The following is a 26,333-nucleotide window of genomic DNA, read 5'->3' as shown; positions in this document are numbered from 1 at the left end:
CCAATGTGAATATGATATTTCTGCATGAATCCATTTTCAGCAATGTAGGATGCATATCTGCATGTGTAAACAGATGTATACACAGAATTGCTCATGTGAAAGGGATAAGGGAGCCCAAATGTATGCAGAAGTGTTGTATGCAAGGAGCTGTTGGGTCAGTTTAACTGTGCTACAGCCCTCGGCTTAATAAGTGGCAAAAATAAAAGAGAGCATTCAGAAAAGGAAAAAACAATCAAGTAAATTACAGATGAACTAAATGCATTTTTGGCACAAGTCTTCACAATAGAAGACATCCCAGAGATACCTACACTTAAAACAATTTAACAATAATACACATGGAGTACAGGAATCGGTAGAAGTTTTAAATCTAGTTGACAAAATAGTAAGTTACTGGGACTACATTGCATCCACTTGAGACTTCTTAAATAACTCAGATGATATTACAAAACTATCAAAAAGTCAAAAGGGGGGAAGTTGTCATTAAAATTGACAGCAGATTATTGGAAAGTTATATCCCCCCCTTAATCTTTTGTCCCATAAACTTGTATAGTCTGTTAAAGCAGTACCCTTATGTTTTTAGCACTGGGGTAGTTCCACTGAAAAGGGGACCTAGAGAAATTGAACAGAGTTTTATCATGGCAGCAAATACTTCATGACAAATGTGTTTCTAGTATGAAAAATGTGAAAATGAGTAGAACTAAAATGTAAAAAAGAAATCAAACATTTATCAAATTTAAAAGTAACTTCTAGTACACCAAAAGGATAATAACTTTCTTGCAGAAAAATAAACGGTAGCTTTTGAAGAGAAGCCATGAAAAGGTTAAGGATGGAATCATCACGTGAGTAAATGAATGTTTATCACTGGGCAACCAGGAAAGATGGCAAAGTGTTGCTGTATCTTCACTGAGCTGCTTTTCAGAATCAATATTCAAGTTTATTGCTTAGAAATATGAGAAAAATAGCCCCTCTTCTGAAAAAAGCAACAACCAGAAAAAGTTGTCTTATGTCCTAATGCTCTTCTTCACATCAGCTGCTGCATGTCATGTCAAGATTTTTGGACGAAGGCTCCTATTATCAGAACAGACTGAATTGAATGAAAAAGAAAAATGATGAAACAGAAGCCAGTTTCTCTCACATCTGGCACTGGTGCCGACCTCTGGAAGGAGAGAGCAAAAACCACTGGGGTGTTCATCTTCTGTAGCCTCACCAGGTCCACTGTTCAGGAACAAAACTCTGGTGTGCGTGGCTCAAGAATACTTCCGTGCTCCTTGGAGGCAACTCATTCAATATCTTCAGCAAACCTTCAAGCAGGATGTTCTTCTGTCACCACTGTAGGCCTTCCACAAATATCTCCACTCTCTTACTTGTTTCATTATTTGGCTATCAGCCAAGGAGTTTGACCCTTTAAGTGACAGATATATTATTTCATATAGAAATGTCCTTTCAGATATTAGTAAAAGTGCTGCTCTCATGTACTTAAAACTATGCAAAATATCGAATCTAATTTTATCTGTATTCCACTGGGCTCCATTTAAACACAAACGTTTATAATCCTTAGATAACACTAGCAGCAAGTATTTTTCACTTAGCTATTTTGGGTTTTGCACCTGTGCCATCCCTTTTCTGAAAATGATGGGAGTCTATCACACCTCCCTGAAATAATGTGAGTGGACTGCAGCTAGTATGCTGCACAATCCTTTGCTCCACTCAGAATAGTGACATTGTAAACCAGGAACAGTCTAGTTTCCTGTTGCGCCCTGATAGTGAACTAAATCTGAGTTGGGTTTCATAACTATTCGTTTGGGGTGCATCATGGGGATGCAGTACACATTTTGAATTGTCAGCTGCAGAGTTGGGGCAGATATACACCATATATAAAAATACCAACACATTTAAAGCACATAACTTGCCCCCCCCAAAAAATCCCAGGATCTGTAGTTTCCCCCTTCACAGTGCTACAATTCTGTCTTTTTTAAACTACAGTTCCCATGATTGTTTGGAGAAAGTAGTGTTCTTTCCGCGTGTGTTGGGTATGCTTTAAATGTATGTTGCGGATCTTTCCTTGGTGTGGATATTGGTGGTAGTCATGATGGGGAATTTGCATGAGTGACATCTTTTAAAATACTGGTCCGCGTCTATAGTATACATAACTCTAGTACTGCTTCCCAGACTAGAGAAATACATAGCAGTAATCTACAAAAGGCTAAGCCTTCACTTGTAGTACTATGTTCTCCATACTAAAGTTCAAGAAAATGCTGAGAAGCCAGAAGATATTTAGAAGGATATGAGAAGAATGACGAGTCATGGGAAAATGAGAAAATAATTGGAAATGTTCAGCTGAGGCACACACACCTCATGACCTACCAAGCCAAAGCACATCCTGCTGTGGGTTTGTCCTGGTTTCAGTGGATTGACCAGAAAGCTGCTCTTTCCTCTGTGAAGTGGTCAGCATATATTTAGTTAAGAATATCATATGTTAATAATGTCAAGGGAAATTTAACTGACTGTTCACTGATCTGAGGGCACAACTAGATGTGACCTTGAGATCCTTATCATGGATTGCCTGTATATATATATATTTTTTTAAAATAGCTGTATCCTGGGCCCCCCTGAGGTCAGGACCACCACTCTGGGTCTCTTGGGTTCATGTGTTTTAATTAATAGTGACCACAATTCATTATTTCAGTCCCCTGCATTACCTTCAGTTTGGCACTGAAGTGAGGACAAGAAGCAACTGTTAAAACAAGAGGAAAACAGCAGTTGTTTGGGTTGAGAGATCTTGCAGGGTGCAGGGGCAAACAGGGAAATGCTGAATAAATGCATCTTAGTGCAATAAATTTGATGCTCCTTAGAATGAAATATTTGAAGAGCAGCAATGCATGGGAAGAGAGGCAGTAGCTTTTAAAAGATGTCCAAGAACTGAAAAGGGTTATTATGAATGCTGGAATTTTCTACTGAGTTCAGTGGGACCAACTTCCTTATTGTAAGGGTGTACAGTATAAGATTGTGCAGCCTTAGTTGTGTATCGAATGCCTGCTGTTCCCACCAATGACTACCTCATTGAAATGTTAACCTTTGCTTTAACTGATTCTAGAAGATCAGTGCTTTATGTATGTGCATGTTTTGTTATCCACAAATTCTCTCCTACAAATTTAGTTATTTCATCAGTGGTGCCCTCTGCTGGCAATAGGGTTGAACACAGATGATCCCTGTTGTTTCTCGCTTTGTTGGCTTAAGTTTTCCCATGAAATACCATTATATATATATGATTTATTTTACAAATGTTAATTTCATTTCATTTTAATAATGAAAGTCCATAGTATTTTAAGTTGTTCTTGCATTCATTGTCAAATGGCTTTGTTGGTCTTCCTATGTACATAAGTGATTGTTCCTGGCACCTTAATGCAATAACTTATTTAGCTGTATCACCTAGTATGAGTGCACAAATATCATGCAAATATTGCAGCTGTATTCCACAATGCAAGTAGCATAGTATCAATATACATATAACGATACAAATGACTGACAATCAGATAAAAAGGAGAAAAGTAGCATTTTCTGTACAAAAATATGCAGCTCTTTATAACTTGAAAAATGCATTATCTTTTGGCACTTCCAAAAAGAACACTGTATAAAAATAAATATTCTATGCACAAACACACATACACACACAGGGCAGTCCATGGTTAGAAATCTTCACTGCAAAAGAAAAATATAAAACTATGTTAATATCACACATAATAATTTTGAAAGGGATTTTCTGTTGAGAAGAAGTGCTGTGAAGGTATACTGTTATGTGAGTATGATCCAAGGGAAATAATCTAAGCATGTAATCAAAGCTAAGCATGTTGAAGTCTTATTGGTGTAAAATAGAGATTTTACATGTTTCATCAGTATGAAAACGTCTAGCTTTGTTGACAGGAATTTTTCTTAGGAACTGAAGTCCTGGGGAAATCACCTGTTCATTTTGCATTCTTCAGTAATTGACTAGGAGAAATTTGTAACCCATTTGGTCCTATTCCCTTTACATCCACAGTCTACAGTTTGGAGTTCAAAATGCTTCACTGGAATTCCACTTTAATCAGTGACAGTATTATGATCTGCAGAGCTTTTAAGCTTTCTGCTTTGCTTGCTGGGCAAGGCCCACTCAGCATGTTGGCTCTGGAAGGTTAGGGATGCTCACATGACATCTCACAGGAACTTGGACAGCCCTGTGAGATCTTGCAAGAGCATCCCAGCACAGGTGTGCTGAGAGGGCATTGCCCACACAAGAAAGGCAGAGAACTTAAAAGCTCTTTTTGCACTGGAAAAACCTGGCACAAAAAAGCTGCTAAGCTCTCTGCCTTGCTTGCATTTAACTTGTGGAATTTCAACCAGCTGGCCTTCAACCTCTTATGGTTGAAATTACACAAGCATGTGAGATGTAATCATACTGTACGAGACACCTTGTGAGAGGTTAATCACATCATGAACTTTATGGAGAGATACTTTGTTACAATGGATGCACCAGGGCATCTTAATGCTGGACTCAGCCATATAGCATACTTTTGAATGCATAAAGGTTCACAAATACTTTTTACACAGAGAGTCCAATAGATATGTAACCTCTGTACAAATTACAGACTCTGTTACCAAGTGGTTTAAATCCTAATTTTAAAAGTATTGGATGTTTAATTATGAAAGTCTCTGTTTGAATAACAGAAGTGAGTCGTTAAATAAGTCTAACATTCTCATGAATGTCAAATTCTGACTTCTAAGGACCAAACAAGACATGTCATCAAACACATCATTAGTAAGCAGGTATGTGGATTAAAAGAAAAAGAGTAGCGGACTTGGGGTGATTTTTGTCAGGACCACAGTACATGGTGATAGGAGGTTTAACTCTTTCCTCTATCATGGGCCCCCCAAAAGATAATCCCTTCCAGCTGTTTTTTTAAAAAAAGTATTTTTATTAAAGATTTTCTTGATTTACAAAGGTATCCTTCCAGCTGTTTTTGACCCCAGAAGGAAAGTTCTCATTGCAGCACTACCCTCCTGTGCCTGCTCTGCATTAAAAGAAAGACAGCATACAGAGATGCTTGCTAATGATGTGTTTAGCGTCATGTCCACTTAGGTTCTTAAAATATTGGCATACAGTTTATGATTTTAGGCTTTTGATATTATTATTATTATTATTATTATTAGGTATACCCCACTGTGGGCGGCTTACAGCATGGTGAATTGCTAATGTGTTTGGTTTGGTCTGAGTTATAAAAGATACATTACCCATGTATTCATCTTATTTTCATATATTTGAACAATAACATAGTACCTATCATATAGACGTTTTTGAATTGGGACAGAAGAGTGCTATGGCCAACCCTTCATGCTTTTCTGTTATAGTTACACCATGCAGAAGCAGCACATATCACAATCATGCCATATTTTAAGATTACCTTATTCCAGCATCCTTGAACTGGCAAGCCATCTTCCCCCTATAACAAAGAATGATTTAAGGAGTTCAGGACAGCAAAAGACTAAAATAAATCAGGAGAGGAAATAAATAATATAGCTGCAGAAAATATTCAAAATTTAAAATCTGTTTAGATGAAAGGTGTATTACAAGGTGCATTACATATCCCAATGTAATACACCTTGCTTAGCCAGAGATTGAATAAACATGTTTGGTACAAGAGGGCTGCTTCTGCATATAATAGCAGGCGCACATGTTCCAAATCAGAATCCTGCAACCAAATTCATGTTGGGCCTTTCCATACAATCAGTTTACTGTCCAGTAAGTGTGGAATCCAGATCCATAAAAACCTGTGGAAGTTTTGTCACTGATTTCTATGGTTCATAAATTACTCTCTAAATGTACAGCTACTACTGACTCTCATCTCGGTAGGCTGTGGTGGGGACATAGCATTTTCCCAGTCCTCAAACTACAATGTTTTGATGTTTAGTGCTTTGCAGGCTGCGTGTGCACCTATTATTTAAAATATCTGTAAGCACAAGTAGAATAATTTTCTGCAGCAAGGCTATGCTCACCAAGCCATGATTATATGAAGGGAGCCAGTTTAAAGGAAAGTCCCAGTGTGTCCCCTAATACTGTCAAATATGTGCAGCAAGCTGTATTCCTGTCACCCAGATTTCTAATTGGATTACCCATTAGTCATTCCAGTATTTTAACGTGTGTTTTTGATATATATACATATACATTTATACATACACACAAACCTATTAAAACAAAGAGCTGGTCAGACTTGTGGATTGATCAAACTTCAAGCAGAATTATGACTGGTTTGTTCCTCTGACAACTAATATGCTTTCTGAATAGAGATTTCTCATGAGAAATAATACCCTTTTGATTATGGCAATCTTGAAATATAGTGGCAAGAAGTATGATAAATTAATGATCATTTGACACTGAAATAACCATATGTTTTCTAAACCTATTATCCTTAATGCAGACACTCTCCTGACAGTACATCTTTCTGCTGGTACATACAACTGCAAAATGCAATAACTGACGATCCATTAACAATGAATGAAGAAGTTCCCATTGGTACAATGGTCCCATTGGCAGGAATGAATTGTATAATGCATGTAAAATCCAAAGTTAGGGAACAGGAGTTACAATTGAGGGGATCAACAGAAGGATGTGGTCATAACATTGTGTTTGTTTTGCAGAGGCTGGGATGCAGAAGGAAGCATATTCATTAGTAAAGAGCAGAAATTAGGCATATCACACTTGAAAAGCATGGACTTCATACATGCTCTTAGAATACAGAGCAGTCCAGGAACTATAGCAGCAGAGTGACAAGTTAAAAAGTAAGGTTTTTTTCATGCTTGAAGCAGAAAGCATATTTTAACATTGGGTTTCTTGCTTTGTTATAAGAATATGGCATCAGTTTGACTTTTCACAAGATTTTGCGTGTGTGTTCGTATCCATGTAGTGTATCAGGGTAGGAGTGTGTGTGCTTGGGTGTGTAACAGTAATGAATGTGGTGTATATTCCACTGGGCGGGGGGGGGGGAGCAACACTGAAAAGACCCATTATTGTGTGGCTAACTTTCTGCACCTTCCTTGGGTGGGGCATACAGAGAAGAGCCTCTGATGAAGACTACAGGGTATGGGCTGGTTCATCTGGATAGGTGATTCTCTTTAAAGGACAAAAACAGCACTTTGAACTGAGCCTGGAAATTATTTGGTAGCTGGTGCATTTGGGCCAGAATCAGTGTAACATATTCAGACCTTGTGGTCCCAGTCAATAACCTGTCTCCTGAAGTCTTCAAGGAACAGATTGCAATTGAACAAATTACAAATTCAGAATTATTATTTTTTTTAAAAAAGAACTATGCACAGTCTTTTGCCATGATACATGGAAAACCTGTAATTCTGAAATAGGTGTGTTGCAGGAAAGAAGTGGGAAGGCAGGGTAATGTGGCGAACAGCAAGATCTGCGAAAGGTTCACAGTTTATATATGTGAATTAGGCGCTCTTTTATGTGGTGTGAGATATTTGTAAGATCATGAACGTTAAAGAAGTAAAGCAGATATGAGCAAGCAACTTTATGTTCCTTAAACCAGCATATTTATCCTCATATATTGCAGGAAAATGATAGTAGCAACCGGTCTCACTCCAATAGCTGTTATGGGTGTCAATGGACATCAAGCATTTGGGAGAAGGGGGGTATGGAAAGGATCTTGCAATAAAAGGAGGAAGGAAAAGCAATCTGAAACATGCAGGAAAGGGAAGGTAACACCATACCAATGGGCAAGGGGCATCCAGCCCGTCCAGCCCTGGTAACCCCGGCTCACCCTTCTCGCCTTTAAAACCTCGAAGTCCCTGTTCATGAAATCAACCACTAGAATTACTTTAGTCAGTGCAGATAATCTCCATTTTATGGGTGGAGAAACTCAGTAGAACAATGATGAACTCAAAGGCACTCAGGTTATAGTCCCAGTGTTTTTATGTACAATGGCATACAATGATAGCTTTTTTTTAAAAAAAAAATGTATTCTGAAATAATCAGAAGATATTAGTTTTAAATGGAGAAGATTAGACAAGGGGGGGAGAAGATCCAAATTTTTGGGGAAAGACTTCATAGGCAGCTGATACTTAAAAGCAACTTGGTGGCAGGCGTTCTTTAGCTGGTTGAATGGCTTTGCTACAGAATTCAGAGTTAAGGAAGTAGCTGAAATGGAATACTGTGGGGTTTTGTCACATTTGTTATTAGCTTAACTTTAAAATATCTTTAGAAAATCTTACTGAAGTACTGTTAATTTGATATGATTAAGAAAATAGAATAAAATCTTGTCATGTTTTCTGGCCAGATATAGATACAAGCTATTATAACCCCAATAAAGTAAACCAAGTAAAATACAGCTTGAAAAGTTAGCACTAGAACATTTCCTTTAAAAAAATAATAATCTTAATTTGAGACATAGAAGGTAAGGAATTCTGAAGCTCTCCACATAGCTGCATGTGTTTCAAATGATCTTTCAGGTATAATAAAAAAAGCCACTTGCTTGTTTGTTAAAAGTACAATTGGAGTAATTTGCCTGTATGCAACTTGCTCAATTTCAAGAACTTTCTCCTTTTTTTGGACTAGATCAGTCTGTTTTCCACTGGGTGTCATAAACTGAGTACCCTGCATCACAATCAGCTGCAACATCTTTCTGATACAATATTTGCTCATCTCCAAAGTGGGCGAAGGAAGAAGGCACTTTTAGATTTCACTTTTACTTAGGCCCTCTTCACACATGCACATTCACTTGATGATTGTAATGTAAAGTGATGGACCTTTACAAACAAACCCCTGTAGATGAGATCACACAGTTTTCACATTGCCTCATAACACATTTCATTTGAGATAGTTAATTCAGCAGCAAGTCATCAAGTGAATGAGTGAACACACATGTATGAATTGGTCTTGAGTGAATGGAAGAAGCTGTATTGCTTTTTCAACTGGGCAAGTTTTACACGGCCAGGACTTGCTCTAGCTTTCTTTTTCACTTCAGTAGGCATGGCAGAGCTCCCCTCTTTCTTTTTCTTTTTTTAAGAAATCAATTCAAGACGCTACTGCATTGTGGTGTCATTGCCTCTTGTCCTTCTTTCTTCCCCAGTGGCTTAAAATATAAAACAATGTGCCTTATAAAACACAACATACCAATGGGCAGGGTGCATCTAATCCAGGTGCTCCTTGGTCTCCCTTATCCCCTTTAGGCCCCCTAGAGCCTTTCTTGCCCCTTTCCCCCTGTGAATAATAGTTTATTAAAAAAAAGATACATAAAAGATTTAGGATTATCCATTTCAAAAAACAAAATACTATAATGTAAAAACAATTAACTTCAAAAGCTTGATTTTCTTTTTCATTTAACATTCTTCATGATTTTTTTTTGGCTGGCTTTGGCATTTTATGTTTAAATGTATGTGTATTTTGTATTATTAAAACCTCAAATTTAAACAATAGCAAGGTGTTTGTCTTCCATTTTCATGCAGTGGCTCTGCTTTATACATACAGTTATATAGATTTATTTTTCCTGGCAGTGTTTGTATTGTTTTGTCATGGCCTTAGGCTAGTACAATAAAGCTTATTTTGATTGATTCATTAATTAAATAAATAATCACGGTGTTCCTCCTAAAATGTTTTAGAATAATTAGCATTGGGAACAACAGCTCCTCACATTTGCTCAGAAGTAATCCCATTGAGCTCAGTGGGGGATTCTGACCTACAATATCCAAGCGGACAGTAAAAGTAAAATGAGTGGTGGGGATCATTACACTTCTTTTCCAATGACTAACTTTGAAAAAAAAACCCATATAATATAGCTGAAGTTCTGTATTATTTTTTAAAATAAACCTAGGAAGACACACTTCTGTTTAAAAATCACGTATTTAAACTGATAATCAGCTGTCTCCACCATGTTTTTTTATTTAACAGGAGAGGCAACATTGGCAAATTCTTGTAAAAATGCTCTGTCCTACTTAAGTTCTTAAAATAAACCCTCAAAGGGATAAAAATGGAAACCATTGGCCTCATGCTACCTCTCTGAACAATGGTGCAAAGTCACCTTGAATGAATAATGCCAACATCAAGCCAAGGACCAATAGTCAGAAAGACAACAAAATTATGAAATCTTTCCAAGCCAATTTACAATAATCAGCAACATACAAAAGAGGAAAACATTTTGATAATTGCTTGTGGATGTAGGATGTAAGTGGGATTGCTGCAGAGGGAGTTTCATTTAGTAACTGGTATAAGGATTAGGTGGCGCGAGGAGACGACATAAAATCAGGCAGTGGGTATATATTTTTAAGGGAAATAAATGGGTTTGGGTTTGTTTTTTTAATAAAACAAAAATAAACTGGCAGGAAAAATGGATGGGAAAGGAGAGGTCACCCAGGATCAAACGTTGGCTTAGAGGGAGGATAATCCAGGAGAAAATGCAGACTGGGTTGCGGCAGGAAGAGAAGGAAGGATCCGGGAGAAAAGGCAGAAGAGCAGGAAGGGATAAGGGGGACAAAGGTAGACCTGTAGAAGCAAGGAACACACACACGCAAACCACACAAAGACAGGAGAAGAAGAAAAAACAGTTGAAATAACAAATTCAAGTTTAATGCACAGAATAAGCATTGGCACCTTTTCAGCTGGTTTGTCCAAATGAGCACACTCCAGTCCCATGAACTGTTATAATATTGCACCTCTATTTTATTGACTGCTCTTTCTGGGAGATATATCCCTATGGTATCACACAAGAGCCAATGGGACTGATTAGCAGAAAAGAAGGACCAAATTGCATGGGGTGGTGGCAGCATTAGATTCATGGGTCAGAATCAGGCCTGCCACTGGATCCCTATAAAACTCGGGGTGAGACTTAAAAGCACATTAGGGGCAGGCAGGAGAACCTCCTGTTCTCCATACTTCTCCCCACCCAAATTATGTCTTAGTTCTTTTTCAGCCAGGAGGACTCCTAGGCTGGAAGTAATCCTGTTAGGATAAAAACAGCTGGAAAGAAGCAGGTGGGGTGGGAGAGGCAGGGTAAGGGGTCAGCAGTCTCCTGCCCTCTCCTCCTGTACTTTAAATCAGCCCCTTTTCCACTTTGTCAACATACAGCATAACACAACCAATATTGGGTTGTGCTACCATCACATCTAGTTTGGAAAGATAATTTCCGCAACTGCTGCACAGAGTATTCCATTGCCAAATCATGCTGCAAGTTAAATATCAGACTTCCCTTGACTGTTTTACACCCATAGCACCACACATTTCATACCCAACTCAAGAAATGTTTCCAAAACAGCAATTAGTCATAAAATAAAGTGTCTGCTAATTACATATGGAAGGACTCTTCATTTCTTAATGACTAAATGGATACTTGTGCAGGATTTGTGTGTGCACAGTTGCTGCTCACTCTAACTCACATATTGTGATTTCAAATTATTTGCTGCAGTTTTGCAAAACATACTCCTGCATTGTGCTTTGGATCTTTATTCTCTTTAAGTGGTTTCAGAATTATGAATGGCACTGAGAGTGAAACTGGCCTGACTTTTCTCAGAGCTTTATTACAAGCAATTCAGAAACAAAGCTGTCTCTTCTTGATGACTCTGTCTAACTGGAGAGAAGGTTCACTCATCATTCTGTGACAGTTCTCATCTGCCAATGAATTTGTTGAGACAGAAACCCAGCCCGAAGCGGTTTCTGAATTTTCAGTTTTAGTTAACCAAGTCTGTTCTAAACATTTTATCCAAATTTAAAACCAACTGAAAAAGTCTCAGGAACTTGCTTGATAAAGTAATCTGAATAATAACGACATTTTATTTATTTTTTAATCAAAAGGAAGTTATTGAAATAAAAGCAGAGGTGGAATGATTAAGTACTCTATGCAACAGCAGCCTTGGAGAAGTCATACACTAAGAGGTAATGCTCATCATGACTGTGATGTGCTGTGAAGACTTATCATCTCGTTACTTCATCAAGTATTGTATCACAACTTTATTTTAAGATTTTCCAAGCGTTTCATGAGAATTATTTTGAACTCTGGTTCTATTATTGCTAGCAGTCAATATTGCTGCAGGCTCCTACATTCTTGAACACGTAACAAAAAAGGATGATATGTCTTTGGGTTATACTTTATTAGGCAGTTAGATTTTACCTTATCCCTTTTGATGTCCTCACAAATTTAATCATTCCACCATTTCTTAAAGGCCTTAATAGTTAAAGAGCCATAATTTAAGACTTACCCGGTTTCCTTTTTCACCTGGTGAGCCTTGTGAGCCCTATAATGTAGGTATGAATGTTCAAAGAAGTTATTCATTTAAAAGCCAGTGTGGTACCCTGCTTAGTGTTTGAATCCCCACTCGGCCATGAAGCTCACTGGGCGACATTGGACCAGTCATTGTCTCTCAGCCAAACCTACTTCACAGGGCTATTGGGATAAAATAGGGAGGCGAGGAGAACCACATACATCACCTTACAGCTACAACGTTGCTCACAAAGTGATTAATCTGATGACTGAGGTGGCGAAGATATGAATTGCTATTAGGTCACTGGGCGGGTTGGAGATGTCTTAACCTCTCTATTTATCACATCCATTTGCCTAATTATTTCCCCCGCTGTTCTTACACCGAAATTGGTGAAGCCTTGTGGGGAGTGGCAGAAAAATTGCTTGTGGAATCTGATCCAGCCCCCAGGCTAGGAGTTAGCCACCTTCGAACTAGACAGAAAATTTATCATATATATATTTTTTTACTTATGGAGAAATTTTAAAGCATTTAGCTTTACTCAAGTAACTGCAGCAGAAGGTCTATATTCTCGTGCAGTAGAATTATTAAAGTGAATTTCATGGGGAAAGTGAGGTGGAAGAAGAAGAAATGCTCTATACTTACAGGAAGTCCTGCTGGTCCTATTGGTCCTGCTGTTCCAGGGTCTCCTTTATTTCCCTAAAATGAATTTAGGAAGACAGAAGTATTTCCTTATTTTGAAAGAGTACTACAGGCACAGAGAAGGTAGACCAATACTATATCTTTTATAGTAGCAAGTTACTTCTGAGCCTTAGGCAACAGAATTGTATTTTCAGTTTCACATAACTTTTTCTCAAGTTAGCGTAGAATTGGAGAGGAGAGATTTCCACCTCCATCCCCGCAAAAGGGTCCCCAAAGTGTAGGTTAAACTGTATTTTGCTGACTAGCAACAGAATAGTGTTAAATAAACATTCCTTTTACTGTTTATCCCTGAAAAGGTATCATGTTCACACAATAAAACCCATTAGAAGTGAAAAAGAGACAGTGGAAATATCCGTTAGGTAAGGTAAAAAGGTAAATGACCTCTGGACAGTTAAGTCTAGTTAAGTCGAGTCAAAGACGACTATGGGGTGTGGTGCTCATCTCGCTTTTCAGGCCGAGGGAGTTGCGTCTGTCCACAGACAGCTTTCCAGGTCATCTGGCCAGCATGACTAAACCGCTTCTGGTACAACAGAACACTGTGATAGAAGCCAGAGTGCACGGAAACATGGTTTACTTTCCTGCCACAGTGGTACCTATTTATCTACTTGCACTAGTGTGCCTTTGAACTGCTAGGTTGGCAGGAGCTGGGACAGAGCAACGGGAGCTCACTCCGTTACAGGGATTCAAACTGCCAATCTTCCAATCAGCAAGCCCAAGAGGCTCAGTGGTTTAGACCACAGCACCACCTGCGTCCCGCCATCCATTAGGAAGCATTACTTATAATATCAGAAAAATAAAATTTGCTGCATTTAAGATGTATTGAACTTGTAACAGACAGCTGGTATATGGACCTGTTTGCTATAGGTTGCTCACCCTCTCTCCTTTTGGTCCTGCTGGCCCTGGAACTCCAACTGGTCCCGGAGTACCCTGAAATTTTAGGGAGAAATAAGTCCATGAAGCCATTTACTCAACATATTTCAAACTGGACAAGAGCATGAAAAAAGAGGAGTTTTTGGTTATTCAGGTATACACTTAAATACTACAGCTTTTAAAGTTGATGACCATCATTATTGTATATACAAAGCAAAACCACGTCTGAGCTGAAGAAGTTGAGATGATAAAAAATATCAAAGACATTTCCTGAAACATTAGATGAAATATTTATTCCTTTACAATCATCAACGAAGCTAAAAGCTGTAGCAAAAGGGGGGCAATGCATGTTCATACTTAAAGCCTTTTAAAAGTGGTTGGGTAAGGTAGGGGGAAGTAAAGTTTGCATCACTTTTTACATAGGCAGCTCATCATGCAGGTTGACAGATCACCATGCCACAGGCAGTAATGCAAATGTACAGCAATATAATAGAGAACATGAGAAGGTCTTGTTCATTTTCAAGTCCTTATCTGCCATTTAAATTTAACTTCAGTGGGGCTGAGTATGGTGTTTTTTGGTTTTCGCTCCGGGTGCTTCTAGACGAGACAGAGACTTATTGTGGAGTCAGTGCTGCTCATGCACTCAGGTTTTTTTTTTTTTTGCACTGTCCACATGATGATGATGATGATGATGATGTTATCAACATACCCACCCACATATTGTTTTACATTTCTCTTATTGCAGAAAACCCATTAAGTAACAAATAACATGTTATACATCTGTGGTCACCACAGGCTTGTGGATGTTATTTATTTGTTTATTTAACGAATAGTTTAGCACACGTGTGGTGATGTGATAATAGTCCCCATTGCCACATCCCTGCTTCCACTTGCTCCTCACCTGAGCACAACCTAGCCATTGTAGTTTCAGCACACCAGCCTGCCTGGTTCCACCAATCCAAACAATCTAGTTTGGAAAAGCTATTCCCTAAAGATCTCATCACAAGTGGGGGATTACCTTGGAGACTGTAATCACAGTACATAGATCAGAACTTCTCTTTAAAAAGAAACAAACCACAGATTTTGTGCAAGACCTCTTTATCATAATTTCTATAGAGCTAAATAATGTATATTTAAAAACACACACAAACATGGAAACAGATGTTTCCCACCAATCAAGGACCTCCTGCTAATGTGGCTGGGAAACAGCAGAATGCGTGTGAAAAACAAGTGTGTGGATGGCTGTGTGACAACTGTGCACACAGAAAACCTGGATCTTAACTGGTGTGTAACATAAAGCCCCCAACTGGAAGCACCTTCAAAAGCATTTTCCCTTTAATAGCCAAGTCCTATCAAAATTTTATTGGGTTTATGAATCAAATAAATCCATGCACAATCTAGCTTCTGGATCAGTTCATATACTCAAATGAATCAGTCAATCCGTCTTCCCAAGGAACTCTGGGAGATGTAGCTCTGTGGCTGCACAATTGTAAGTTTAACATAACATCACATTGACCCCCCTCAGTCCTAGGTATTGCTCTGTAAATTCAAGTATACATAAAGAAATCTAGTTTTTAAATACGAAACAAGCAGTACAACCTGCTACAACAACTTGGCACTGGAGGTTCCATTGTGATTTCACAGAAATCAAAATTATGGAGTCTTTGACACAATATGAAGACCTAATGGAAATAGCTGCCCATTTGCAATCCAAGGAGATGCTTTGTAAAATGGGTTAGTATAGTTATTCTGTCTTTCAGCATGAAGAGATGGCCAGCAGAATTCATAGGTGGTTAACTCAGTATTGTCAATTCTGAACAAGCCTAGTCAGCTTAGTCACAGTGTTACAGCACATCTAGCCATACCTCACAAGCATTCTGACACCATCACAGTCTCTTGCATTGCCAAAATGATAACCTCTATTGCTTTCATTATCACTTATCCCCCAAAAGGTGAAAGCAAGACACACAAATCAAAGAGTCCATATTTATTATAGTTCAGTTTCAGATTTACTACATGAATGTGAGCAAATGTATCCAAGGATTGATGGCTGTGTGAACTGGCTGAAATGACCTAAGCCAACACAGGAAGAGAACTTGAGAGCCTTATTATGGAAGCTGCTGTTAAGCTATTAGTCTCCTGGGACCAACAAACTCAAGAGCATTGTCCATTTTAGATTAGGATAGATCTGAGTACATCACCGAGTAGATATGAAGGCCCACGTTGACATGTTGCAAAACAGTGTTCCTAAAATAATGGTTCATCCATATTTTCACTTGCCCTGTATTTTTTTTTCTCTTTTAAAACTTTACTACAACTTTTGTGAGAAATAAAAGTAACTCACGTGCATACACTCATTTCTCTTTTAAAACTTTACTACAACTTTTGTGAGAAATAAAAGTAACTCACGTGCATACACTCATTTCTCTTTTAAAACTTTACTACAACTTTTGTGACTATAAAGTTACCCCTTAGGTCATTACAGCACTTTCCCACACATGCAAAACAACTAATTTCCTGGTTTTCTTTTTCTTTGAGTAGTGCATCATCAAGGCCACGGTGTATCAACAAAAGTCTTTCTCCACTTGTTTCCATTGCCAGATTGCTTTACTTTGCTTAAAGTGGTATTTCGACAGCTTTCTTTGGAGACTGATGAACTTGGACTCTGGTACCAATATCAACCACATAACAGAAAGCAATTACCGCTACAAGACCCATAATTCCTAAGCCTGCAATCACAACAGAACCGTGTTTTGGTGGGCATTCTGGCAAACTTACAGCAAAACCTGCCACAGCAATTCCATATCCAACTGCTTTCAGAATTATCAGAGTACTTCCGAAGAACAGTGCCTTCTTGAAAACTGACTGAAGCACAAAGAAGAGAAGAGGCACCAAAATGATAGTAGGGAGTACAACTAAGCCAAGACCTAATTGAGATGTAAATAAATAGCCCTCTTTGACGAAAAGAACAGCACCAGACCCAACAATAATCATGAGTATCAGTACTGCAGCACCAAGGCTGATCTTCTTAAGACGACTCATCTCAAACTTCACAGCAACAAAGCCAACCTGAAGCAAACACACAGCTGCCGCCATTATGGCTGCACCAATGACTAAGTGACTTTGCACTGGTTGAAACCAAAATCCTGCAACATATCGAAGTTCAATTGTATGATTGTCTTCAACTGTGTCGAAATCCCACATGAAATGTATATTTATATGACACGTGTAGTTTCCAGGAATGGCTTCTTTGGCCAACATTTTTATTGATGCAACTAGAGTATTTACGCTCCATACATCCACTAGATCTACACTCGGAAATTTATCAGTTTTGAAATAATTATCCCGATAGGAGACATAACGGGAAAAATTTTTCCCATCAAATTCCCATGACACAAGCACGTAGTTATTGGTGGAATTGGACATCTGAGGCCCGATAACTTGGCACGGTATGATAATTTCAGATGCATTACAGACACCAAAGGAAACGCTGTAAATCTCCTCAAAATGCAAGCAAGAACCAGAGACCACAGCTCCCAGTACCAGAAACACGCGCAGCGCCCACATGTCCGCTGCCGCCGCTCTCCACCGCACTGATTCTTCCCCGCTGCCAGCCGTTGTTCCGAGTCTCCCAGCCAACGGTTGGCGAAGTCCTGGGTGGTTTTAACGTGCCGTGCCGAGCCTCGCGCCAGCTTCGGAATCGACGCTGAGCCACTCACTTGCCCTGTATTTTGATCATATTGTGTACCAATTAATTCTCTTGGGTCCGAGAGCTTTTCTTCTTGTTCTGCAGCTGTGCCTTGCAAAAATCTGATCTTACCCGCTGAATTGAAGTTTGGTTAAGCAAAATCTATGTTTGGATGTTCTGTGCATCTTACAAGATTTGATTCAGCAGGCAAGGCTGGATTTTTGCAAGCCACAGCCAGAAGATAATGAGAAAAGCTCTCAGACCTGGGGAAATTAATTGGTACACAATATGACCAAAATACAGGTCAAGCAAAAGTGTGAATGAGCCCCTAAGTCTTGTTCCCATGTCTCATGCACATATGGGAATCCTAGGCTATAGTGCATCCTAGGCTATAGTGAGATCAGAACAAGAAATTGGTTGCAATGCATTGCTTGAATGTGCTTGAAATAAAAATGCAATAGAGTGCCTTTTGCTCACATAAGACATTTACAAAGCATTACTATGGCTGAGAAAAGTGGAAGGAGATGCTTTAAGCAAGCTTTCCATGGGGAGAGAAAAGAAGACAGTTGACAACTGACAATATGAGAGACAGAAGTACATAACATTAATAATGGGTACATGCAAAAATTTCATTTATAATTTACAAAATATTACAAGTAAATAAAATAAAACCAGGTTATCTTTAGGGCTAAATTCCCAGACCTGTGGAAATGTGTAACAATGTGAATTACAACTATATGGTTGTTCGGCATTAAAATGTAGCAGCTGCATTTGTTCTGTCTCAGCTTTTTGGAAAGACAATGATACAGATACGGTTGTGGCAAGACAAAGAAGACAAACCACAGCATTAGGGGACAGGAATGTAGGGTAAGAGAGAAATGGAACTCACCGGTGGGCCAGGCCTGCCGTCTAAACCTGAAGCACCCTGGACAGACAAGGAAGGGTTAACAAAACAAAAGGCAAGGAGGAAGGGAGGGTGAGGAGGGGAAGGGAGAGGTGAGTGAAGCAGTGACTGGAGACAAACATATGCTCACAATAAAACAACAAAACTTGGATCTCAGGGACAGGTGATGGCACTTACAAGGAAACCAACAAAAAACAAGACACTGAATGTAACATGGTCTGATAGCTTTAGGTTGCCGGTGAGAATGCAGCACACCAGCATACTCTACCAGAATAAATAGGCCTAGCTTTGGTAGAGCATCGCTGCTGTCTCATGCTTATGACTGAGGTTGCGATGGTAACAGGAGAGCTGATGACAATCCTTAGGCCATCAGTGGGAGTTGCTTTGAATCCCAGCACCTTTACTGTAGCATCTGATGAAGGCACAGCTCTTTACCTTGGCCTCCATCCCACACCTGTGTGAGATATACCGGTACCTCACCCTGTATATTCACCCTGCTGTCCTGATTTTAATGCGTTTTAACTGTTTTCAGTAGTGCATTTTTAGATGGTGGCAACCAACCTTGGGATGTCATTGTGAAGGATAGGTAAGACATTAGTAGGGATGTGGGGGGAACTGGTTCAGTTTGCATTCAATGCAACCTTCCCCAAATTGTACTTAACAAACAGAAACATAGCTCTGCTTTGAAATTCATACTTTTCAAAATTTTGCGGTGCAATTCTTCAATCAAAAGATTGCATACAAAAATGTGTTGTTAGTAAATAAAAAATAAAAAATCATTCTATAAGGAGGAAACTGCTTGCTAAAATGCTGATACTAAGCAAATTTGTGCACAAAAATGCATATATCAGGAGAAATGTTCACAAAAATGCACATAGATTTTCATGTGGAGTTTTAATTCCTTTAAATATAAATAAATAATTTTTTGACATATCAGTCCATCTCCAAGCTCTAGTGATACATAAACAAGTTACTGATACTGCATGTTGTGCACATAGGCTGCATTCTCATTCATGTATTTGAATACTAGTCAGCTTATGTCTGTTGTTTCTAACCCAGCAAGTGAAATGTGCAATAAGACTGATTAAATTAGCTAGTTAGGAGAGACTATTAGAACTGTGAATGATCAACCACATAAATTTGTTAAGCTGCCAATTTCTGATGGGCTTCTTTTTTTAAAAAACAACTACAACAACTTGAAGGAAGAAATTGGTAGGTTGAAATGCAAATTAAACAATGATCATTGGTGATTTATTAGGTTCTTCAAGCAAGGGAGAGAATACAAAGAAAGATGGGCACTGTTTAAATCTAGACGGGCTGACTGAATTAGCAAACACACTTAACACAATACCTGCAAAAGATACATGGCCTCTGAACACAGAATCCATTTAGCTATCACAGGGAATTTTTGTCAATGGAATTTTTCTAATTTTTTTTAATTAAAAAAATCCACCCAAGTTAGTGAATTCTGTATTATATGTCTTGTGAAGTGCTTTCTTTTGGCTTTCCTGAACCTACCATAAATCAATTTCACTGGGTAACCCGAAGCTCTAGTAACTGAAACAGTTTTGTGTGTTTTTGTAATCTGCTTTCTTCCACAGATACACTTTAAAGAGTATCATGATGTGACCCTGAAAGAGAAAATTTCCAGCAAGAGAGCCCCAGTGTATAAAGAAATTATGACCTGTTCCTGTACAATATCTTCTGTACTATGTGTCTTGTGTATCTGAAGAAGTGTGCATGCACACGAAAGCTCATACCAAAAACAAACTTAGTTGGTCTCTAAGGTGCTACTGGAAGGAATTATTTTATTTTATTTTTATTTTATCTTCTGTACTCTCATCTCTCTGAAATGCATGATGCATTTGACATCACCTCTTTCTATACACATTGGAATTTGGCTGCATTTGTTGCAGTCTTTTCTCATGTAATGGTGCTGAATCTTCATATGTACACATCTCATCCTCTGATAGGGGTACATCAAGAGACTTTGAAACTGGCATATATCTAATGGGATAATGTGCATGGACAATGGAACATAGGTCTTGAAAAATTAGCCCTCAGTTAATCTGGTGATGCATTCATTTAGCTAACTAAAAACTCTATGAATGGACATTGTTGTTCTTATCCAACAAGGGAGATCCATGTGTAGAGAACAGACTTCCACTCAAGCAACCAATGTTCAGGCACATTCCAATTTTCTCCTGGACTTCATTGAAGTGACTAGATACAGAGCTTTTGTTACAGATAGGGATGAACATATACAGCAGGAACCACTAGCCGGTTGTGTCACAGCTACAATATATAAACCATCGTACAAACGAAAGTAAGTGATATAATATTATACGTCAAAGCCAGCCTTTAAGATCTATTAATAAGAAGCAATGTTCTGCTCTGTGCATTTATTAGCAAATGTAGTATTGTTGACTTGGGTATTTCTTTCTCCATTGTTTAAACTCTCTGTGTTAAGTTCAAAAGTTTTTCTTAGTTTTTAAAATCGCTTAGTGCTTCTGCCCCGCTTTAAAAATTATGTTAAAATCATGTCATAAAAGCAACCTATTTAAACCATGACCAGCAAACCGTCAGCCAAACAATCACACAGCTGAAGTCTATAGAACTACAAAGATAGTTCAGGTTAGTTTCTGAATAACAAGACCTATTCCCTATCCATTTTGTTTTGATGTGTGAATGCCATGGAAATCCACTAAAACAGATATGCTGGCCATATGGTCCAAAGCCCAGATAAAGATAACAGAATTCTCCTTTTTGATCTGCCAGCTGATCCAGCTCATGCTTATCTTACCAAGTTGCCATCCATTTTGCATTGCTTCACTATCACCCATTGATGACTTGCACAGGTGGTAGGGAAGGCAAAGCACATGCAATCCTGGGAATATCAGTGAGGTTGTATAAACAGGGCAGCTGCATAGTGAGATATGGCACAGGTCCATCTCTACTGCAAGCACATGGGCCTCTAGCTTCCAACTTCTGCCACAAGCAGCTGGACGTTGCCAAGATGAGGACTCTGCAGCCTGGTTGCCACTTGCCATGCAGTGTATTCTGTGGTGTTGATCCCAGCATGTGAGCTGTAAGCCAGAAGGTCCCCAATTCAAATTTCATTTCAGCTATAAATTTATTAAGCAGCCTTAGATAATCCATTAACTCTCAGGCCCTGGAAAATGGGAATAAAGATACTGACTTGCCTTACTGGCTTGTAAGAATTAATGTGACAATATATATTAAGTGTTTGAACACTCAGGGTTTTATTCTGCAATGACCAAGCAACAATCTCTGGTAGGGTGAAGTCCCCATTCCCCCCAGTTGCCACTCAGGGGCTTCAGCAGTTTTCTACTCTTTGCCTACCCTTTGCTAGCTGACATCAATACTCCTGTGAAAAAAGTGGCTATCCCTGCACTGTATACAATAACATTCCCTCAAACTTCATAACTGTAGGTTCTGCTTAAATAAATGGCCAGGGTGTTTGTAGCCCCCTCTTTCTTTCTGGACTAGGTTTGTAGGTTACCTATGGAAAAGAGTGCCCTATGGTGGCCCAAGTCATTGGGTGGGCACACCAAGCTACAGGTGTCCTATGGATTGAGCAACAGCATGCCCTATTGCAATCTGGCAACTGGAACCATGGCTTGGGATGAAATCTTCTAAGCACCTATTTGCCATTAGCAAACTGCAGTGCAGGAAGACAGAAAGGGTATTGTGTGGGCTGACTGTGTCAATTAGTCCATATTTAAGGAAGGAAATGGGTTATCTGGTGAGGAGTTTTATACACTAGAAACAGAACCCTAAAAGAAACAGGGATTGCTGTCTTTGTTTGAGAAGAGAACCCTGCCAGACCTAGGCTTAGCAGTTCAGCCTGGTCTTTCCTGATCTAATGCCCTTCACATGTTTTGGCTTGTAGCTCCCATTAGTCCCAAACAGCAGTCTTGTTTATAGAATAGTTTATAGAATCTACAAACTATTTACGTTTCTTGCTTACATGTATTGGCACTTGAACATTATTATGAGCATAAGAAACACATGTGGCAAGAGCCCAGAAGTAAAATTTCTCAAAATCCGGGGGACCTTGAGTCAGTGACCAGAATTCTCAATCTCAAGACATCTTTGCAGCTTCATGGACTTCACTGCATGGCATCGTGTTTTGAAGCTTCTCATTCCATGTGTCATTTTGTCAAATTATGCTTCTTATTTTAGTATTTGGTGAAAGCTTGGGTTAAGGATGGCCTGTGAAGTTCTCCTTGCTTTCTAGATACTTACGGGCAATCCCAGAGGACCTCGGTCTCCTTTTTCTCCCTGGGCACCCTTTTCGCCTTTCATTCCAGAAATGCCTGCTTCCCCCTAAAGGAAAGATGTATCAGGAGAAAGCCTAACACTTCCTTGGAATGTTTCTAAACAGATATTAATTACATAGCAAAGGCACTCAGTAGCATCCAAGACATAGCAATGACTAAAGAACATTTTGCAGCCAATTTCACTCTCACATTAGACAATGCCAAGTTGCTCCACTGGTTTCATAGGAGATATTTAAAGTGTTCAATAGTGAAAGTGACAGGATAATCAGTCTCTGTAGTCGATGCCAGAGCTGAGAATTGAGAAGTTCTGAGCGCCCATAGCTGAAGAGTAAATATTTGTAAGATATCCTGATTTTTCAGTGCAGATCACACAGGAAGGGAAGGGCAAATACATGTATTAGAGTCAAATTTCCACATAAGAAAAAGAAAACAGCTTTGGAGGGAGCCATTTTGAGTAAAGAAGGTGTAGGAGGAGGGACCCATAAATCCTTTTCTTGCATGTTGTTTGCCTATTCCAAATTGCTCACCTGAGTGGCCTTTCTGAACAGAACAAAAAAAAGCAGAAACAAACAAGTGTTTGGGCTTTACATACAGTACATGCATTGACACATAATGGTATAAGAAGCATGGGTTTATTTCAGCCTGAAATAAGCCTTTCTGCTTCAAAACCTGACACTATTTGAATGTGGGGAGATGGGGTATATTAGTTCCACTGACGTGTTTGGAAACACTCTAAACTGTCTCAAGCCACTAATTTCTTACACACTTCCTCTGAAAGGGCCTTATTTAATACAATGGGATGGTCCTTCATTCTTACCTTAGGTCCTCGACCACCTTGAAGACCCTGTATTTGGAACAAACAAGAATAAAAGTTGATAGATCATTTAGGGTGGGTTAAATTTCAGAAGCCCAGTAGCACACAGTTACTTATTCTTACTCATTCTTTTGCACCCTCTACTTCCTTGTTCATGATATAAATTGCAGTAACTAACAGTTAAAGCAAATGCCCCTGTGTTGTTTTTATCTGTCCCCACCATTTCCTGTCTAAAGTTAATAGTTATCAGTATATACTGTGCCAGTCGTGATGCACCAAGTCTTTCTTGTTGATTGATACATCAGTTTGAAAGGATTGGATTAACAGTAAGGCATCAGTATATATAAAATAAAATGGGGATTTTTTAGATGTTTACTATTGATTGCTACAGCAGTGTCATTAATTGTCCCCATCCTTTTGTCCTTAAACAGAATCAGAAAACAGAAACTACATAGCATATCCATGCATATGGTGGGTGACAGTAGTGGACAACAGCGTAGGGTAGTGACACACACCTGACCTCTTCAGGTCACCTGTGTCACTGCTATATACTGGGATGGAGAAGGGAAAGGGCAAAGTGGCACTGAGGTGCAAATGCACTGTTGGGAGTGCAAACGGGCTCCGTTGGTGTATTTGCACCATGCCAACTTCCCTGCTATCCATCCTAGTATATAGCAGCAATGTGGGCAAGTGGAGGTCAGGTGAGCACGACTGTCCCACCCCTGCTAACAGCTACTGGTATGGGAAAGGCCTTTCTCTGCAGAAGCAGTTACAAGCAGGCCCCTTCTGCTGCTCTGCTTTAAAACTGCAGCATCCGGATACTGCTATTTAATTAGGAATAGAATAGAATCTATTGAATTGGTCTGCAGATCATATCGCAACAAAAACAAACGTTCTTCATTGGAATGTGTTGGTCTGTGTAGGGTGCCCTGGCTCAGTTGGTACAGCAAACAGTAGGTAAAACAGTAGGACCAGAATATGCTGTACTGCCACCACTGCATTTTGTTGATTACAGCTACCCAGAAATTGCTCCTTATTGCTATATTTTAACTGCAATGGCATTCAATCTTAAAAAAATATGCCTATATATCTTTTCATTTCATTTTGTTTCAATTTTAAATTTGTCCACAAACTGTCTCAATCTAAAGACAAGATAAAAATGGCTTGAACAATTAAAATAACTAAGTACAGGTAGGTAGCTGTGTTGGTCTGCCATAGTCAAAACAAAATAAAAAATAAAATAATTCCTTCCAGTAGCACCTTATCGAGACCAACTAAGTTTGTTCTTGGTATGAGCTTTGCACACAAAAGCTCATACCAAGAACAAACTTAGTTGGTCTCGATAAGGTGCTACTGGAAGGAATTATTTTATTTTTTATTTTGTTTTAAAATAACTAAGTTACTTGCTTGCTCATGTCGTGCATTGCAGTTAACATTTACTATTGGCAGCCTTGCAGAACAGAAATGTGTATGAAGTTTCAGTGAAATGCTACCATATATATGGACTGCAAAAAGATCAAACTTATCCATCCTTAAAGAAATCAGCCCTGAGTGCTCACTGAAGTTGAGGCTCCAGTACTTTGGCCACCTCATGAGAAGAGAAGACTCCCTGGAAAAGACCCTGATGTTGGGAAAGATGGAGGGCACAAGGAGAAGGGGACGACAGAGGATGAAATGGTTGGACAGTGTTCTCGAAGGGACTAGCATGAGTTTGGCCAAATTGCGGGAGGCAGTGGAGGATAGGGGTGCCTGGCGTGCTCTGGTCCATGGGGTCATGAAGAGTCAGACACGACTGAATGACTTAACAACAACAATGTAGTTTACAGATAGGACTTACTGGTGTTCCTGGTGGGCCTTGTGGCCCTGGGGGCCCTCTTACCTGAAACCCCAAACAGAAAAACAAAGGTAAACAGCTTGCATAAGAGCACATTATGTAACCTTCAGAATGGTGGGCTTATGAGAGAAGTGAATGGTTATGGCATAAATAAAAAGAAGATGGGTGCCATTTACGTTTCTGAAGTCTATCCTTCTGGGTGTTTTTTCTTCTCAACTTAGCACTGCATTAGAGGTGTGGTTGGCTGGAGAAGTGCTTGGGGATGCAGAAAACCATGCTGTGAGTAGGGAAGGCTGCTGTGGTCCTCAGCCAGAAATCCCTTTTGCTGTTAAAAATGGTCCCTGCCCTTACTCTGTGAGTACTCAGAGGTCAGCCACAGATCAGTTGCCATCATGCCAAGGCTGGCCCCTTTTTCAGTAGAATAGTTTGGCATAGGCAGTTTAAACCCATGAAACCCTGAAGGATGCTTTGACTACACCAATGATCCTCCCAGTAAGCTTCAGCTTCTGTTTTTAGAGGATAAATTGTGGAATGACAACTTACTGAATCTCCAGTGTCTCCTTTTGCTCCAGGTTCTCCTTTCTCTCCCTGCAAATGCAGCAAGTATAGCATAAACCCAAGCACTGGTATGAGTTTTCTTTCTTGAACTTTACAGTATTAAGAGCTTTCAGGTGGCTTAACATTCAGATGAAGACATCCATTAGAGAAGAAGAACTGCAGTCATCATTTTGCGCCCCTCCCAAAATATACTACAGTGTGCCTGAATTCGCTGTGCTACCTATCTTGATCTTTGTCAAAATAGCTGGGCACCGTTCTAACAAATTTAGATAATGTCTTAAGTTGGCAGAGTATGTTCAGGAAGGAAATATAATGGCCAAACTCTTAAGCCCGTTTAGTATAACAACTTAAGGTGAGAACAGTAGTAGTGGTAGTTCCTGCTTCAAATCTCACCTCCTTCACAAACTCACTGCGGAGGCTTAGGTGAGCAACCA

General features: G+C 39.2%; 1 protein-coding gene across 48 annotated transcripts in view; it reads right to left on the bottom strand.

Moving 5' to 3' along the window:
• Nucleotides 1-341: 341 nt before the first annotated feature.
• COL13A1 (collagen type XIII alpha 1 chain) overlaps nucleotides 342-26,333 on the bottom strand; it is a 170,638-nt gene continuing 144,646 nt past the window's right edge. For 37 of the 48 annotated variants that reach the window (XM_033149055.1, XM_033149061.1, XM_033149009.1 and 34 more), the window contains 9 exons: nucleotides 25,885-25,929; nucleotides 25,345-25,386; nucleotides 23,511-23,537; nucleotides 22,659-22,739; nucleotides 18,375-18,410; nucleotides 13,801-13,854; nucleotides 12,871-12,924; nucleotides 12,226-12,261; nucleotides 7,483-7,827 (listed from right to left, as the gene is read on the bottom strand). In XM_033149055.1, the coding sequence (XP_033004946.1) occupies nucleotides 7,483-7,827; nucleotides 12,226-12,261; nucleotides 12,871-12,924; nucleotides 13,801-13,854; nucleotides 18,375-18,410; nucleotides 22,659-22,739; nucleotides 23,511-23,537; nucleotides 25,345-25,386; nucleotides 25,885-25,929 (720 nt within the window). Of the gene's footprint in view, nucleotides 1,403-3,255; nucleotides 3,700-5,435; nucleotides 5,475-7,482; nucleotides 7,828-9,151; nucleotides 9,239-9,894; nucleotides 10,517-12,225; nucleotides 12,262-12,870; nucleotides 12,925-13,800; nucleotides 13,855-18,374; nucleotides 18,411-22,658; nucleotides 22,740-23,510; nucleotides 23,538-25,344; nucleotides 25,387-25,884; nucleotides 25,930-26,333 lie in introns of those variants that run through there. The other 11 variants (XM_033149051.1, XM_033149049.1, XM_033149045.1 and 8 more) reach the window with 11 other exon arrangements.

The sequence above is a fragment of the Lacerta agilis genome, chromosome 5 (assembly GCF_009819535.1).
Source record: "Lacerta agilis isolate rLacAgi1 chromosome 5, rLacAgi1.pri, whole genome shotgun sequence".
Taxonomy (NCBI): Eukaryota; Metazoa; Chordata; class Lepidosauria; order Squamata; family Lacertidae; genus Lacerta; species Lacerta agilis.
The sequence above is the reverse complement of the archived record's forward strand: the minus strand, read 5'-3'. Positions and strand labels throughout refer to the sequence as shown.